Genomic DNA, 16,604 nt, shown 5'->3' with positions numbered 1-16,604 from the left:
GTTGTTGATTGGTTTCCTATAACAGCACACCCCCAAGTGATTTATTTCTTACTTAATGCACACCAAATTGGACTCGTTAAAGAAAACGAATGAGGAGAAGATAATTGTGTATTTGTTAACAGTGCTGTGTAATTGGCCTCATTTGACTGCTTGATTAAACAACAGCAGCTGGATTTTTGTCCATTAACAGCTAGTGTTCGACACCCGGTTGCCATTTTGGCTCAAATTTTTGTGTGCAGCTTTTTCTTAAATTATTATTTTTAATCTTTTATAAGCGTCTGCATGAGTGATTATAAATCATACAATGGTTTTGAGTGCAATTAGCCTATAAAGAAGTCTTTAATGGAAGGGTGGAGTGTCGAAAGATGACTCTTTTGGGTATTACGTTTATGAGACTAAGTCAGTTGATCGAAAGCGGAACTGTGGTGCATTGTTTATGTCAGGGCTGGATCTGTGTGATCTGGGGTTTTGGCTGGAACAGAAAGAAACAGAATCTCTCCTGATCCTTTAAATGTTGAGGTTCATGCTGGTTATCATTCAAGTGAACTTCACAAGCATGTTTGTAATCACATATAATTATTGTGTATTGAGATATTCGACTTTTATAATATTTAAAATGCTTTACAATGAAAGAAACACTGGAATACATGGAATCTGAAATATACAGAAAAAGATGTCAGAATGTCCATGAAAGATGTTTGATTACAGTGTGTGTAATACATCATTGTTCTGTTTCTGTTATAATAGATATATCTGCGCTGTCGGGCCCGATGGCGTCCTGCTGCTGTCGGTTCTGATCCGGATCAACGCGTGAAGTTTTGTGTTCGCTGCTCGATAATAAGATGGGAGTCAGTGGCGAGCGAAGTGAAGGAACAGTAAGGACAGAAGTGTGGTGACGAGTACAGAGAGTGTGTGATGACTCTGAGATAACGAGGCGTTCACACACACACTTCTGACAGGCGGGCGAACCGATCTGAGCTTCGGGGGAGACATGATCATACCATGATCCTAGAGAGATAGAAAAAGAAGAGAATAAAGTGTGTGTGTGTGTGTGTGTGTGTGTGTGTGTGTGTGTGTGTGTGTGTAAGAGAGACAGTTGAGCTTCTAATTTAGACATTAATACAGAAATACTGCTATATATTTATACACACACACGCAGTTCTCAGACTAGAAGGGACACAAGGGGGCGCTATTGGGCATTTTTAATCTCAGAAACTGTATCTTTGTGTGTATATATATATATATATATATATATATATATATATATATATATATATATATATATATATATATATATATATATTTTTTTTTTTTTCTATAATTCTCCCCATTTATTTATATATTTTGGTCTAATATAAAAGATGCATGTTCAAAATATATTATTAAATATTAAATTAAAATAAACCCTTCAGGTGCACAGAAGTAAAGGGCATTTAAAGTTTTGCAGCTTTTTAATGTTTGGAGAAAAATAAAACCACCTAATTTTCCAGCCAGTGCAGAGGGCTATTAAATAGTGAAAAAAAAAAAAAACAATTAATTTATAATACAACATAGACTTAATTCCAAATTTGACTGTAAATTTCACCATTTTAAAAATCAATTAATTAACTAATACATTAACTGACTAATTAATTATTTAATTAAGTACTTAATTAATGTATTTGAATGTATTTAAATAATGTATAATGCATATAATAATCTATTTATTCGTTTCTCATTCTCATTTCAGTTTTGTTAGAGTTAATACAGATTTCTGTTCTCCGCTGAATTACACAAACACTGTACTAAAGTACTGAACACAAACGATTGGTTAATGAAGAACTAAACCCACCTATAAATCCATATTTATTTTTCCACACTTACCAGCCACTCATTGTAACCCACTTTGGAGCAGCGTACGTTCAGTGGGAGCTTCAGCACAACCTCGTTAAAGTCCTTTCCTCTCTTCTTCGTCCACCGGAACTTGTCCATGGCTTCGGTGAACGATAGATTGCTGTATTTTTTTGGACTTTTAATCACAAAAGGCCACGTCCTGCACACAGCACAGCTGATTTATGATAATGAGTTCTATTGAAAGTACGATCTCATTACTAATTACAGGGAAGAACACATGTGAAGTTACATTAAAGTGAAATTCTTTCTTCGCATATCCCAGTAATCTTAGAAAGCTGGGGTCGGAGTGCAGGGTCAGCTATAATACAGTGCCCCCATCTTGGTGATACTTGTACTTAAACCCCAGACCTTCTGATCAGTAACCCAAATTATTTACAGGGTAAAAGGTCTGCACTGTGATGTTGTAGCGACATTGTGGATCTGTCCTTGATGAAGTGCTGATGTATGGTGCTGTTGTAGGGAAAAATTATCCAATGATGGCTGACTGAGTGCATTTGAGTCCTGACAATGTCATGGCCAGGTTTATTGTAGAACCTCTGATTGGACTTGGTGCCAGAAAAACTCAAACAGAATCAAGTGCTGTGAAATAAAGTGGTTATATTCATACAGAAACAGAACTTGACACTAAAATGCTGTTTCTAACTTTTTATGATGGTCTTATTTGTATAGCACAGAGAGAAGGAGAGAAAAAAGAGAGAGAGAGAGAGAGAGAGAGAGAGAGAGAGTGTGTGTGAGATGCGGTTGGAGGGGGTTTAAAGATCTACATCTGTGTAACATTGCCTCGTCCATAACTTGAAAACACCCATCTGTAGAGCACAAAACAGCTCATGGCAGTAGGAGGAGAGAGTAAACACAAAGCATCAAGGGGAGCCTGTCACATGGTTTCCATTTTAGAACCCCCTACCACACACACACACACACACACACACACACACACACACACACACACGCACACACACACACTCACACACATTGCTCATATGCAAACAAACATACAGCCATGAAAAGATTTTTTGGTTTCCATTCTGTTGATATTTCTCAGTCATGATTAGTGATGTGTAGTTATACAGGAGTGCACAATCTTATGAACACTCAGATCCCAGAGGTTTAATGTGACTATACCCCATTATATAACATGTAGATGAGGTTGAGGAAAGTTTTGCACGGCTTTGTGTGAGAGAGAGGATAGAACTGTAGGGCTTCAGCACTCACGTCTGCTCTTGTGGGTTTATTAGCACCAGACCTGAGGGTTTTTACAAGGCATTAATTTGGAAAAGAAAAACCAAAACATTTTGTCCTCTTTCGTTTCGTGAAGCTCGGGACAGATTGTTCTTTTTCTACACATATGTGCAGATCATGGATATGAGAGTTTGTTGTGATGAACCTGACCCCTGACCTTCAATAACATTATAAAGAAAATAACAATTATCTGTTACTTACACAAACTACAACTCAAGTCTGGAGATGTTTTAAAATGCTATACAAGGGCTGCCTGAGGGGCAGGGGAAAAACTATAAAAATGAGTCAGTGGGCCTATAAAAAGGTCCCACAGCCCTTCAGAGCACTTATAGGGCACCTGATCCCATCTTCTCACATGTATTGTAGCCTATAGGGCACTGCATGCCATTTTGTCCACTTAAATGGTGCCTATTGGGCATGTTTCTTTATGGACAGCCATTATGGAGGGCACTTCTTTATGTCTTCATGTTGAGCGGTTTCTTTGCAGCATATTATCATGTTTTCTTAGAGGTACAGAAACCTTGTAGGCCACAACATCTGTATTCTCTAATACTGTACTATAATGTATTCTCTACTATACTGTACTATACTGTATTCACCGCTATGCTGTACTATGCTGTATTCTCTACTATACTGTACTACACTGTATTCACCGCTATACTGTACTATACTGTATTCACGACTATAATGTACTATACTGTATTCACGATTATAATGTACTATACTGTATTCACGATTATACTGTACTATACTGTATTCTTTACTATACTGTACTATACTGTATTCACCGCTATACTGTACTATACTGTATTCTATACTATACTGTATTCTCTACTATACTGTATTATACTGTATTCATGACTATACTGTACTATACTGTATTCACGACTACACGGTACTATATTGTATTCTCTACTATACTGTACTGTACTATACTCTATACTGTACTATACTCTATTCTCTTCTTTACTATACTGTACTATACTGTATTCACGACTATATTGTACTATACTGTATTCACGACTATACTGTACTGTACTATATTCTATTCTATTCTATTCTCTTCTCTACTATACTGTCCTATACTGTATTTACGACTATACTGTACTATATTGTATTATCTACTATACTGTACTGTACTATACTCTATTCTCTTCTCTACTATACTGTCCTATACCGTATTCACCACTATACTGTACTATACTGTATTCTCTACTATACTGTTCTATACTGTATTCATGACTATACTGTACTATACTGTATTCACAACTATACTGTACTATACTGTATTCTCGACTAAACTGTACTATACTGTATTCTCTACTATAATGTACTGTACTATACACTATTCTCTTCTCTACTATACTGTACTATACTATACTGTATTATATACAATTCTGTACTATACTGTATTCTCTACTATACTATACTATACTATACTATATTCTCTACTATTCTGTACTATACTGTATTCACTACTATACTGTACTGTACTCTATTCTCTACTACAGGGTATTTCTATTTACATTTTATCTACTCACCTAAGAGGCCTTTGTATTTTCTTGACTCCGATGAATTTGAGCTGGCCGGTGATCTCGGGAAGGCTCTCGCACCTGGTCAGGTTGATCCGAGGGTAGTACAGCAGGTACGACAAGCACATCTCATCCCTCGTGCTTAATCCACCCTGCAGAGACACAGATTTCGCTGACAAACTCCCGCGGAATTACTTCATCTGTCTAATCTATATGCTTTTATTATTTCTCTGCTGACATCCAGGGGTTTGCGAATCTTTGGGTGAAATGACATGCTTGAGGGTGCTGGTGAGGTCTGAATAATCAGAATTTATAATATTAGGCTCTGGACTTTACATTCCTCATGACAATTTTTGACCTGCAATAGAAATGTTTCCAAACTTCATTATAAGAACATCACATACGTCACCATTAGTTTTTGTTTGTTTCCAAAAATTTTATTAAATATAAAATAACTGCATATTAATCTCTGCAAAAATGTAAATAATTTGCTGGAACGAGAATGAAATAATTTTCTGTGATAAAAAGCGAATAAAAATTAAAACAATTAAATCATTTGCTGCAATAAAGAATGAAAATAATTTAAAATAGAAATGTAAATAATTTTACTGCAATAAGAAAAAAATAAAAAATGGCTGCAATAAAAAATTAATTAATTTGTTGAAATAAGAAAATAAATTCATTTGTTGCAATAAAAAAAAATGTACATTATTTGCATCTTTTCGTAAAAAAAAAAAAAAAAAACATATTTGGGCAGAGGTTCCCCACTTTTTGGATCGATGTGCCTTTGCATAAAAAAGAGCAATTTTTTTTTGTAAAACTGGATCGAGGATGTTTTGTATTGCTTATAAAATATAACAGCAATCAGGTCAGAGGACAAAGAGAGTAAAACACGGTAATGGATTTAGAGACTGACATACTGTACTATATGTCTTAGTGACTGAGCATCATGTGATTTTGTAAAAGAGTTAATTGTGCATTTGCTTCAATTTGATCCTAATAATAATAATAATAATAATAATAATAATAATAATAATAATACAGTGACACAGAATTCAGCTAATTAGCATCCAATTTTGTTTAATGTCACTGCAATTTATAGTGAATTGTGCCGATTAATTCCACTCATTACAGCTAATGAAATACACAGAGGCGTGACTGATAGAGAAAAGTTGACACGATAATAAGACATAAGAGACCTCACAGGTCTAAAACCAAGTGCAATGCAAGCCAGTAATCTTACCCATGTCATGTTCTTCCTGCTTTTAGTGTTATAGATGCACTCAGTGATTAATGAATCCCCCTGGAGGCAGTAAAAACAGCACATCAACAGTACCATTAGGTGTGTAATAACTGAGGCAGCTGAGGCAGAGTACGATACAGAAATAAAGTGGGTATATCTGATTTTAGTAGGATATAAAAATAAAGCAAACACTAAAATGTGATTCAATACAAAAAAACTGTGCAGAACTGAGACAAGGGCAGAAATACACTAGAATAAAGGCAATACTAGGCAATAGTAGAATAAAGTAGGAAAAAACAAACAGAGCCAGTAGTGCACTAAAGTAGATCAAACTGAGGCAGATGCATTTTTTTTATCTAAAATGAAATAAAAAAGGTGAGGCAGAAGCAAGATAGTCTATATATATATATATACATTGTGTGTGTGTGTATATATACACATTGTGTGTGTGTGTGTATATCTATCTATCTATCTATCTATCTATCTATCTATCTATCTATCTATCTATCTATCTATCTATCTATCTATCTATCTATCTATCTATCTATCTATATATATATATATATATAGTAATTGGCAATAGAGCAAAAGAATATAGTAGATAAAATGTCAGAGGCAGGAATACATCATTAGTAAATCAGAGGAAGAGGAAATTGTACATCAAATTAAAGAACCAAAGTTTTTTTCACTTTTTAACCAGAATAAAGTAGATAATTCTGATGCAAAGTCAGCAGAATACTAACGGGCAAAAGCTGGCGTTCTGGATCGAGTGGCTGAAACTCCTGGTAGTTGAAGTCGAAGTGCTCATCTGAGGACAGAGGAGGAAGCTCAACCTGCTGACGAAAATGTCTGGTCCTGATGGCTTTCCCGGCCAGGTGAGCATGGAGCAGGACTGCGAACACCTGGACACCACTGGGCATCTCATTGTCCAAAGACTGAGCAAAGCAGAGCAGAGGGATGGACATGTTTAATAGTTAAACACTCATTAGAAGGAAGGTGTAGACGTGTGAATCGTACCTCCTGAAGACACTCTTGCATGCAGTGACCCTCTGTGACGTAGTCCTGCATCCCAGGAGGCAGCATGTGGTAAAGACTTACCCATACCCCTGTTTCTATCACCCCTGCATCGTAACTCCGCAACCTCGGAGTGTAGAACAGTCGCAGGCCTGAACTGTCAACTATACCTGGTAGAAAAAGAGAGAAATCTGCAAACATGGTACTGGTGGCCAGTAGGTACAAGTGGGACAGTTTGGGTTTCACTGTTATGGTGCCACTTTTCTATCACTTTGGGGTTTTTTGTAATTGTGTATTAATTATAATTAATCAATAAATCCATTAATAATCAATTTCCAGCCAATTTTATGTTTTTTGCTAAATCATTTTGCCATTTGTCTTGAGCCGTGGAGAAGAAGCTCAATGGTTAAGGCCGTGGGGTACTGATCAGAAGGTTAGGTGTACTTTAGGTAAACAAATTGGACAAAAGTACTGGGACACCTGATTTTTCTTGCCAGATGTGGTTCTTTACTAATCTGTTATCACAAATCTGAAAGCACACTGAAGGCGTTTTGGACGCAGCACCTTGAATTAGGAGACTCAAACATGTTCCAGCATAACAATGCCCCTGTGCACAAAGAACATCTGGATTGGAGTGGAAGATCTCCTGCTATAGAGCTCCAACACTATAAAACACATTTAGATGAATGTGAATGCTGACTGCACGGCAGGAACCTTCTCACTTTCTCACTTCCATCAGTACCTGACTTCACTAACACCCTTGTGTCTGAATGAATCTCCACATGCACACTCCAAAAAAATCTAGAGGTACATCTTCTGGGAAGATCTCTCAAGCATTATTTGCTTCCTTAGAGGTAGGAACTATAAAGCAAGGAAGGGACCAAGAGAAGCATCCTTGGTTTGCATGATGGGATCTTGGAAACATCTTAATCCTTCTTCAAAAACGAAACTCAAATAATCAGCCACATGATCTGCTCTTGGTGGCATGTCCCCAGTTTGTAAATCAGCACAGACTTTAACAGAATTACTGTGATGTGTACAGAAGGTGGAGAAGGTGGTGTACTTCTCTGTAAAGCAGGGTTGTCATAATGAACCTCCAACAGCACATAGACCGGATCTGCTGCTGTTCCTATTGACATTCCGACATGTGAAGGATAAGTTAAACCCTGCAAAAAGAAAAGAATGATAAAGAACAATTATTTGGGACTATGTTTCTAATTGCCGAAAGCTTCTTCTCACCTCTCCACCAATGGCCCATGCAAAAATGACAGTTTGGCATGTCATGAAGGAGTCAGGCATGTTGGGATGGAAGCACTCGTGTCCTGTTTCCAGTTCGCTTTCGTTCAGGGTGCTATCACACTGATACAGCAGGATGTGGTGGACCAGATTCTCATGGCCTTTCTGGATCAGTGGCTCAATCTGCAACCAGACCGAAGAGCTGAGGTCAAAACACTCCAAGATTATACTATAAAGCAATGGTCTCCAATGTGGTTCCTGTGGAGGCACCTGGTAGCCCCTGGTGGCCAAGTTTATTCTATTTTATTTCTCCTGATCCTGATTTTAATATTGATCTTGTATTTAGTTTTAATGCTTTATCTCATTTTAAGAATAATGAAGTCTCTTCAATTGAGGAATTCTCTTGACTTGAGGATCTTTTTACACAAAGGAAAGCAAAAATTAAAATTAAACAAATAAGTAAAATAGCTGGTTATAAGTTGATTAGAATAAATCGACTGCTTGCAATAAGTGTTTTAATACTTATTTTATGACTTTTTTTTTTCTAATGCATAGCTATCTTTTCTCATTTCATAAAATCTTACCCAGTGTCCAATCTAGTCTGTATCTTCTTAAATCATGCATTTATTTCTTATATCTTAACTCTTATTTTTACAGTGTAATTCCAGGAACAGGAAGTAATTCCTCACATGTAACTGTAAACTCTATGGCAAATTGTAATCATATAAGAAGAATAAAGCAATTTCCAGGTCACATCACACCTCATATTCAAGACAGTACACGTTATACAGAGCCTTCAAGTCCTGTGTATAAGGACCAAGCCAGATGTTCAATCTCTGCATTATAAAATGAGGGATTTTTGGACTGAACCTCCCCCTCACAGTAGGAGTTTCAATTCTGTTATAGCAGGAATTCTAAATATAAGCATTCTCAACAGGCAGATCTGTGTTTCTCTCTGGAGGGTTTCCGTTTGGCTCTGCGTGAAACAAGGTCAAACGGTGGCCGAATAAATATTCAAGCATCCTTTCTTTCCCTTTCTTTCCTTTTCATCTTATTGTTGCACACAGGGAAACCATTTCAGTTTAGGACTTTAAACAGCTGGAATCGAATAAAAGAAATGCACATCAGAGAGAATTTATCGAAGCCATTCTACCAGCTTTTAATTCCATAATTACCAAAGTGTGTATTACGCAACATGATCGATGAATTCCTGAACTTTTTTGTCCAATTGACTTCAAATAGACATTCTGAATTTTGTTTGAACCTCATGCCTCCTATTCAAGGAAATCTGATCTCATCTATACAAGTTGGCCTTGCTTTTTGTTCTTCTGGGATTTTTTCTATGGAATAGAGTAGCCTTTATATGTCTCATACACATTATAGTACAGTAAATTCTTTTCTTCACATACTGTATGCCAGCTTTGTTATGAACCCGGGGTCAGAGCACAGGGTCGGTCATGATACAGCGCCCCCAGGGCACAGAGGGTAAAGGGCCCAAGAGTGACAGTTCACACCATTGCTGGTGTTGTATTTGGATTAAGAAAAGCTTAGTGGATTTTGGATCCAAAGGTAATAAGTTTAAATCCCAGCCACACCAAGCGACCAGCTTCCCTCTGGATAAACGCGTCTGCCAAATGCCGTTGATTTTAATTTATGCGTTTTTAGTTTTTGAAAAACAAAGAGCAGATTTATTTTGGTCTTTTTTATTTACACTGGACCCCTGATTGCAATAACATGAAATCTGATTACGCTGCTTGTACAAAACGCATTGAATTCTAAACCAGAGCCTTAATGCACGCAATAACAGTGTGATCTGAATATAGACAGTGAGGGCATTGTGGCCGGGATTTTCCACTTCCATCAGAGTGACCATGGTGCATCTGTGCAGAGGACCACAAACAGGCGGAAAACACACACACACACACACACACACACACACACACACACACACACACACACACACACACACACACATATATTCACAGCCTGGTGTGGTACTAAAGCCCAGCTGCTTCTCTCTTACTCTCTCTCTCTCTCTCTCTCTCTCTCTCTCTCTCTCTCTCTCTCTCTCTCTCTCTCTCTCTCTCTCTCTCTCTCTCTCTCTCTCTCCCTCTCTCCCTCTCTCCCTCTCTCTCTCCCCCTCTCTTTGGGATTACACAGACTTATTTTTATTATAGGAGTAAAGTGTATTGTGTTCGGCAAAGCCGGTGTAATAATAGTGCAGAGCAGGGCGTGCTGTCTAAGAATAGCAGCTTTTGAAGGTATAATATGCAGGTGAGTGTCAGAAGATACATAAAGACTGAGGGGGAGAGAGATGGAGATGAAAGAAAACTCATCAATCAAATGGAAAGCTGGAGGGAAAAAAAGCGAGTTAAAGTGAGTAAAGAACTGAATCGTAATATACACTAGTTTGTGGACACCTGAGCATAAGATTGTGCTTTTTAAAACATCCTATTCAACATTTGTTTAGTACTATTATGAATTACAAATAAATTATGCATTTTGAATAAATATGAATAGTTATTACTATTTATTAACATAAATACTGCTATTTGGTAGTATTTAATCTTCATACTACATATACACAATATAGACAAAAGTTTATGTACACCTGACCATAACATTGCTATGTTCTTCTTCTTATTGAAAATCGCATTCCACATTTAATCCCTATTCACTCGTATAATAAGCTCCATTCTTCTGGGAAGATGTTCAACTAGATTTTGAGTCGATTCTGAGATTTCATTCAGACACTTAGCAAAATGACTGATGTAGGGAGTGAGGAGGTCTGGGGTGGTGTTTACATTCCTCCCATTAGGGTTGGAGCGCTACAGCAAATACATGACTCAAGATCTTTCCACACATCCAACCTATGAAAAGACCTTCATGGAACTGGCTTTGTCCACTTTGTGTCACACAGGCTGGGGTCTTCTAGTTCAAATGAAAGTCCAAAGATGTCCTATATAATTGTGTACCTCCAAGTTGGTGGTAGCAGTTTGGGGAATAACCACATACGTCTGGGAAAGTCAAGTGTCCCAATACTTTTGCCCAGATGGTGTATATGAAGTTCAGAATCTAGATGAAGTCCATTTTGGATATATTCATCATAGTAAAGCAGTAGCTCTTGGAAATATAAACGTTTACAAAGGAGGTAATGGTATCAGAACATACTCACTTTGACAACATGATGCTTTTTCTTGACATCTGGAATTCTGAACATCTGACACCAGTAAGTCGTGTCCTTATGAGGCACTGGGACCTGTCTTAGGAGGATAATAAGTATAATAATAAATAATAATTAATTATTTATATAATAATTGATAAGCATTGGTGGACTCTAGAATCGGATTGGACATGATTGTTAATGAAATGAGTTCCTAAAACAGCACCTCGGACAGCTACTACAGGCCAAACGATGAAGGTATGGAAGGAGTCTCTAGTGTCGGTGCTGCGAGAGGTGTGTTTGGACTTGTTTTCCCCCCTTTTGTTAGAACATAAGTAGAAACACGTTCTTCCAGGACATTACATTGTACAACCATGAATAGATCAAAAATGTAATTCCCTCATTAGGAAAAAAGGTTTCACTTTTCCACATCACACTACACGTCTATCCTCATGGCTCCTTGTGTTCTTAAATGTTTGTGAATAATTTCAGTCATGCAGATTTCTTCCACACGATTCATCATGTCACTCACGTTAGTGTTCTGCAGGTTGAAGCTAGCTGTTCCATGAGGAAGGCTCTTGCTGGTCACAGGGTTGAGAAGACGTAAACTTTTCCTCCCTCTGTTTATTCCATGGTACCCCGGCCCTGATGGCCCGACATCTACATCATGAAATGCCCAGATCACTCGAGTTGTACTTTCCTGCGCAGAAACACCGCACACCATAAGCAAATCAGTACACTGACTTGATGTGAAGGTCAAGGTATTGAAGCTTTGACCTTTTTCGTTTGGATGTGCAACATTCCTGTCAAATGAACACTCATGGTTTTTCTGTTTCTAGACCCTTCTTGTTCCTCGATGCTTCAGTGCATTTCTCACCCACCGTGATTTCTCTGTCATTCGGGTCACAGGTCTGAAGCTCCCTGCTGAACGCCAGAACGGTGTGAGTGTGGTTTTCTCTTGCGTACAGCAGCTTGTAGTTCTGGACCTCATCTTTATGGACTTTTCTGTTGCTGTCTGTAAAGTAGTCCTGGAGAACAAGTGCAAGAGAACAGACATAAATATAATTCAAAGAGACTTTTGGAAATGTTGTATTCAGTGGGTTATGATATGGATATAAAATCCCTGTAGATGATTTAAATGATAAGCCAATTAATATACGTTTAAACACTGTCCAGGAAATCCTTTCTCAATTCCACACTCATTGTCGAGGAAGAGTCAAAAACCACAGGAAAAGGACTGTACATATTATTTATAAAGTCACAGCCCATTCCAGATGTTTCATATTCTTGTTGGATCACATCCGGCATGTACATCTTCACCTACATCACTTTATACTAGCACCCCTGTGGCTAGTAAAAACTTCATACACACAGCCTTGCCAAAAGTATTGGGACACCCGACTTTTTCACCCAGACGTGGTTCTTTCATAAAAATGTTCCCATAAACTTGGAGGCACACAATTGTACAAGACGTCTTTGGATGCTTGAGCATGAAAATTTTCATTCATTTAAACTACGAGACCCAAACCTGTTTCAGCATGACAATGCCCCTGTGCACAAAGCCAGCTCCATGAAGATCTGCTTTCTATGGGTTGGATGTGTGTGGAAATCTTGCTATTGCACTTAAATTCTATTGAACACCTTTGGGATGCCTATTTACGTCTTCACCTACATTATCAAATGCCTGGATGAAATCTCACACAAAATCTCACACATCTTCAAAAATCTAGTGAAACATCTTTTTTTTCAAAAAGAAGAACAACATAGCAATGTTATAGTCAGGTGTCCACAAACCTCTGTCAATATACTGTTGTTTTTTATGTTATTTAATGATTATTAATGCTATTTTTTAGTATTTAATGTTAATAAATTAAATAATGTGTTTATAATATTCATAATTCATAAATTATTCATACTTTATACTAACACTATTATTACTAGTAATAATTATTAATTATTAATTAATTGTTGTAGTAATTATTGTTATTTTTTGCATATTTTTAATCTCATTTTTTTTTCTTTGACATTTAACTATTTTTGCCCCTTTTATTTATTTATTTATTTTTTGTAAAAGCTGCCTCTTTTTTATTTGATTGGACTGAAAGGTTACAAGTAGGAATGGAATAAAAACAGACTTTTACAGAAAATGTAATACATTCATGTGCATTCAGGTAATCAGTTAACATCTGTATATTAATAGTGGTAGTGGTGGGTGTAGATGTAGTGTTGTGTAAAATCTGGAGCTCACATGGAGATAAGGTTTCCCATCTGCAATCCCTCCAAAGATGATATCTGATGAAGCCATGCCGCCGGTTGGAGACAAGCCGAAGCCGATGTACCCTCTTGTCTGCACCTCGAGCTCCATGGCGATACTCCTTCCATCAGACCTCCACCTGAATAAGTATCTGCCTTGAACATCCAAAGCGGCTGAGTGCTGGTATTCAGGCTGTTGAGCACACGTGAGGCTGAAGGTGAGGAGAAGCATGGTGCTCAGGAGCACTCTGTCCGACATGGTTCTAAACAAGATGCACCTTAAGGTGGAGGATCAGAAGATGGAGAAGGAGGAGGAGAAGGCGATGGAGGTAAAGAAGATGAAACAGAAGAAGAGAAGAAGGAGGTGTGAAGAAAATAGAGATAGTAGGAGAAGGAGGGGGAGGTGGAGGTGAAGCAAAAGGAAATAGAAAAGAAGAGGAGGAGGTAAAAAAAAATACAAATAGATGAGGAGAAGGAAAGAGTGGAGATAATAGAGGAGGAAGAGGAGGAGGAGTTGGAGGTGGAGGAGAAGACAGCTAGTGGAGGAGGAAGTGGAGGTGAGGCAGATGGAAATAGAGGAGGTGGAGGTGAAGAAGATTAAGATATAGTGAAAGGGAGAGGTGGGGAAAATGGAGATAAGGAAGGAGATGGAGGTGGAGGAGAAGATAGAGATAGAGGAGGAGCGCTTCAAGTCATACACTGCTGGAGTTTTGGAAACTCACAACGTCTGACTACGAGTGTGCTCACAGTTTAACCACCCCTCCACACACCACACACCACCACCACCACACCCACCAGTGTGTATGGAATGCCAAAGAGTGCATAATCACAGCACAATCATATTCTCCTGACTCTACATTCCCACCTGCTGGATCTCCAGACCAAAACATCTGCTCAAAAAAAACAGCTTCTCTCATTGGCTAGTGAGACTTAGATTGACAGCTCACAAGAACGTAGAAAATCTCACACATTGACCTGATATCCTTGGAGAACATTATCATGGTGTTGATTCGGCATGTGCATGAAGATGCACTGCGAATTCCATTGCTAATCCCTATCAACTGAAGACCATGAAAAGATGTGGTGTGATGATAAACATACATAATCATTTTAATATTTCCTGCAACAGTTACAAACCCAAATGTACAGTATGAGGAATAACAATTACTAGCAATGATGTAACATATCATATATATCATAATAACAAAAAAAAATACTCCTCAAACTCTCATTCCCTGGTAAGAAGTTCAAAAATTCAATTTGCACCAGAAGAACAGGAGAACATCTGAGAATAACAGCAAAACAAACCTCATTATGCTTATTTCTGTCACATATATTGACCTTTTTTGCCTTCCATAAGCTCCAGAACTCTGGCAGCGACCGAAGCTGTTCCTCCTGAAGCTCTGCTGCAGCTTGTATAAGATCTCTTTGATGTGGTGAGGCACACAGCAGAATTCCCAGCGCTGAATTAACACATAGCGCGTTCATCTGGGTCCAGCTGGACTTCATTCAACCTCTGTCTGTGTGTGTGTGTGTGTGTGTGTGTGTGTGTGTGTGTGTGTGTGTGTGTGTGTGTGTGTGTTTGTGTTTGTATGTTTGTTCATTTTAAAATGGAGATGTTGTCATGTCTTCTCCTGGTCCTGTTATCCTTTTGTTTATCGTTGTTTATTCCTTCCCCTTTGTTTGGTTGGTTACATGATAAACAGTTTCCAGTTTCAGGAGAAAGTGGAGATGAACATGTCTGGGTGAATCAAGGAGAAGAGAAAAGGAACCATTTGCAACCGACGCATTAGAAATATGTTTACTGGAAAATGAATGACCCTTTAAAAAACATGAATACATACAGCTCTAATTCAGATCTAATTCAGCTCTAATTCAGAACTAATTCAGCTCTAATTCAGCTCTAATTCAGATCTAATTCAGCTTTAATTCAGATCTAATTCAGATCTGATTCAGATCTAATTCAGCTCCAATTCAGCTCTAATTCAGCTCTAATTCAGATCTAATTCAGCTCTAATTCAGCTCTAATTCAGATCTTATTTAGCTCTAATACAGATCTAATTCAGCTCTAATTCAGATCTGATTCAGATCTGATTCAGATCTAATTCAGCTCTAATTTAGATCTAATTCAGCTCTAATTCAGATCTAATTCAGCTCTAATTCAGATCTAATTCAGCCTTAATTCAGCTCTAATTCAGATCTAATTCTCAGACTAATCTTCTGGATTGTTTTAAAACAGATCACACTGTTATAATTCTGTAATAACAATGAAGCTAATAGGAAAGGTATGTGTTACAGGTCTGGACCTGCGTCTGAAGTCTTCCTGATGTCTGAGCATTCCTCATTTTAGTGCAATACGAAATACACAAAATAAAAAAATCACAGAGGTGAAAATAATGCAGTCCTACATCCCTGTCATTGTAGAAACTCTCACATCTGATTGGTCAAAAAGCTCTAATACACTATAAAGCTAATATTATTGGGAGACTGGACTCTTCCATCCCCATATGAGGTGATATCAAAAAAGATTCAAGACTAGTTTTCTAACTCGCCAATAGATGGCAGCACAAGGCTGCACGCACAGTCACAGGAAGCATCGACCTGCTTCAGTATGCCAAAAGACATCGTCCAGTATACATTTGAAGCTGACTTTCTTTGTACCCTATGAGGCGTATTAGAATCTAGTTTTTTTATGTTTCCTGTATAGACTTGTCACAGTCTTGGGCTTTTGGATGCTAAAAAATATAGCCTTGGTCCTGACCAAATGGTTGTAAATCCTTCTTCTTGAAAAAAATTTTGGCTCGCTGAAATAAAGACTTGGTATGTCTTTCTTTGGGACTTCATCTTAAATTGATCTTCACACTGGTGGCCTTGACTACAGTCTCTTATCGTTTCTAAATGATATCTGACTTCCATGTGTTCCATGTGAAAAATGTGTAAAGCAAAACGCTGCATCACAGTGGTGAGAAAAGCTGAGAATAAAACGCATTGCAAACACAAATATATCATTATACATTATACCTATATCATT

General features: G+C 37.7%; 1 protein-coding gene across 1 annotated transcript; it reads right to left on the bottom strand.

Moving 5' to 3' along the window:
* Positions 1-426: 426 nt before the first annotated feature.
* Positions 427-14,691, bottom strand: moxd1 (monooxygenase, DBH-like 1). Its single transcript, XM_046872455.1, has 12 exons — positions 13,569-14,691; positions 12,202-12,348; positions 11,853-12,020; positions 11,333-11,416; positions 8,161-8,340; positions 7,985-8,087; positions 6,925-7,091; positions 6,651-6,842; positions 5,908-5,967; positions 4,674-4,816; positions 1,864-2,032; positions 427-1,008 (listed from the first exon to the last, which is right to left on the bottom strand). The coding sequence occupies exons 1-12, from the start codon at positions 13,830-13,832 to the stop codon at positions 850-852; spliced, it is 1,836 nt and encodes a 611-aa protein (XP_046728411.1). The 5' UTR covers positions 13,833-14,691; the 3' UTR covers positions 427-849.
* Between the last annotated feature and the right edge of the window lie 1,913 nt (positions 14,692-16,604).

Source organism: Silurus meridionalis, chromosome 18 (genome assembly GCF_014805685.1).
Source record: "Silurus meridionalis isolate SWU-2019-XX chromosome 18, ASM1480568v1, whole genome shotgun sequence".
NCBI classification, from domain to species: domain Eukaryota; kingdom Metazoa; phylum Chordata; class Actinopteri; order Siluriformes; family Siluridae; genus Silurus; species Silurus meridionalis.
This window is presented reverse-complemented; position numbering and strand designations above follow the sequence as displayed.

Bases quoted from the DNA above. Each gene is read 5' to 3' on its own strand.
- moxd1 (XM_046872455.1), bottom strand. From the start codon at position 13,832: ATGTCGGACAGAGTGCTCCTGAGCACCATGCTTCTCCTCACCTTCAGC. The intron at 8,341-11,332 runs GTGAGTATGTTC...GTCTGGTTGCAG, and splicing joins AAAAGCATCATGTTGTCAAA to ATTGAGCCACTGATCCAGAA. The intron at 7,092-7,984 runs GTACACCACCTT...TTTTTCTACCAG, and splicing joins CAACCCTGCTTTACAGAGAA to GTATAGTTGACAGTTCAGGC.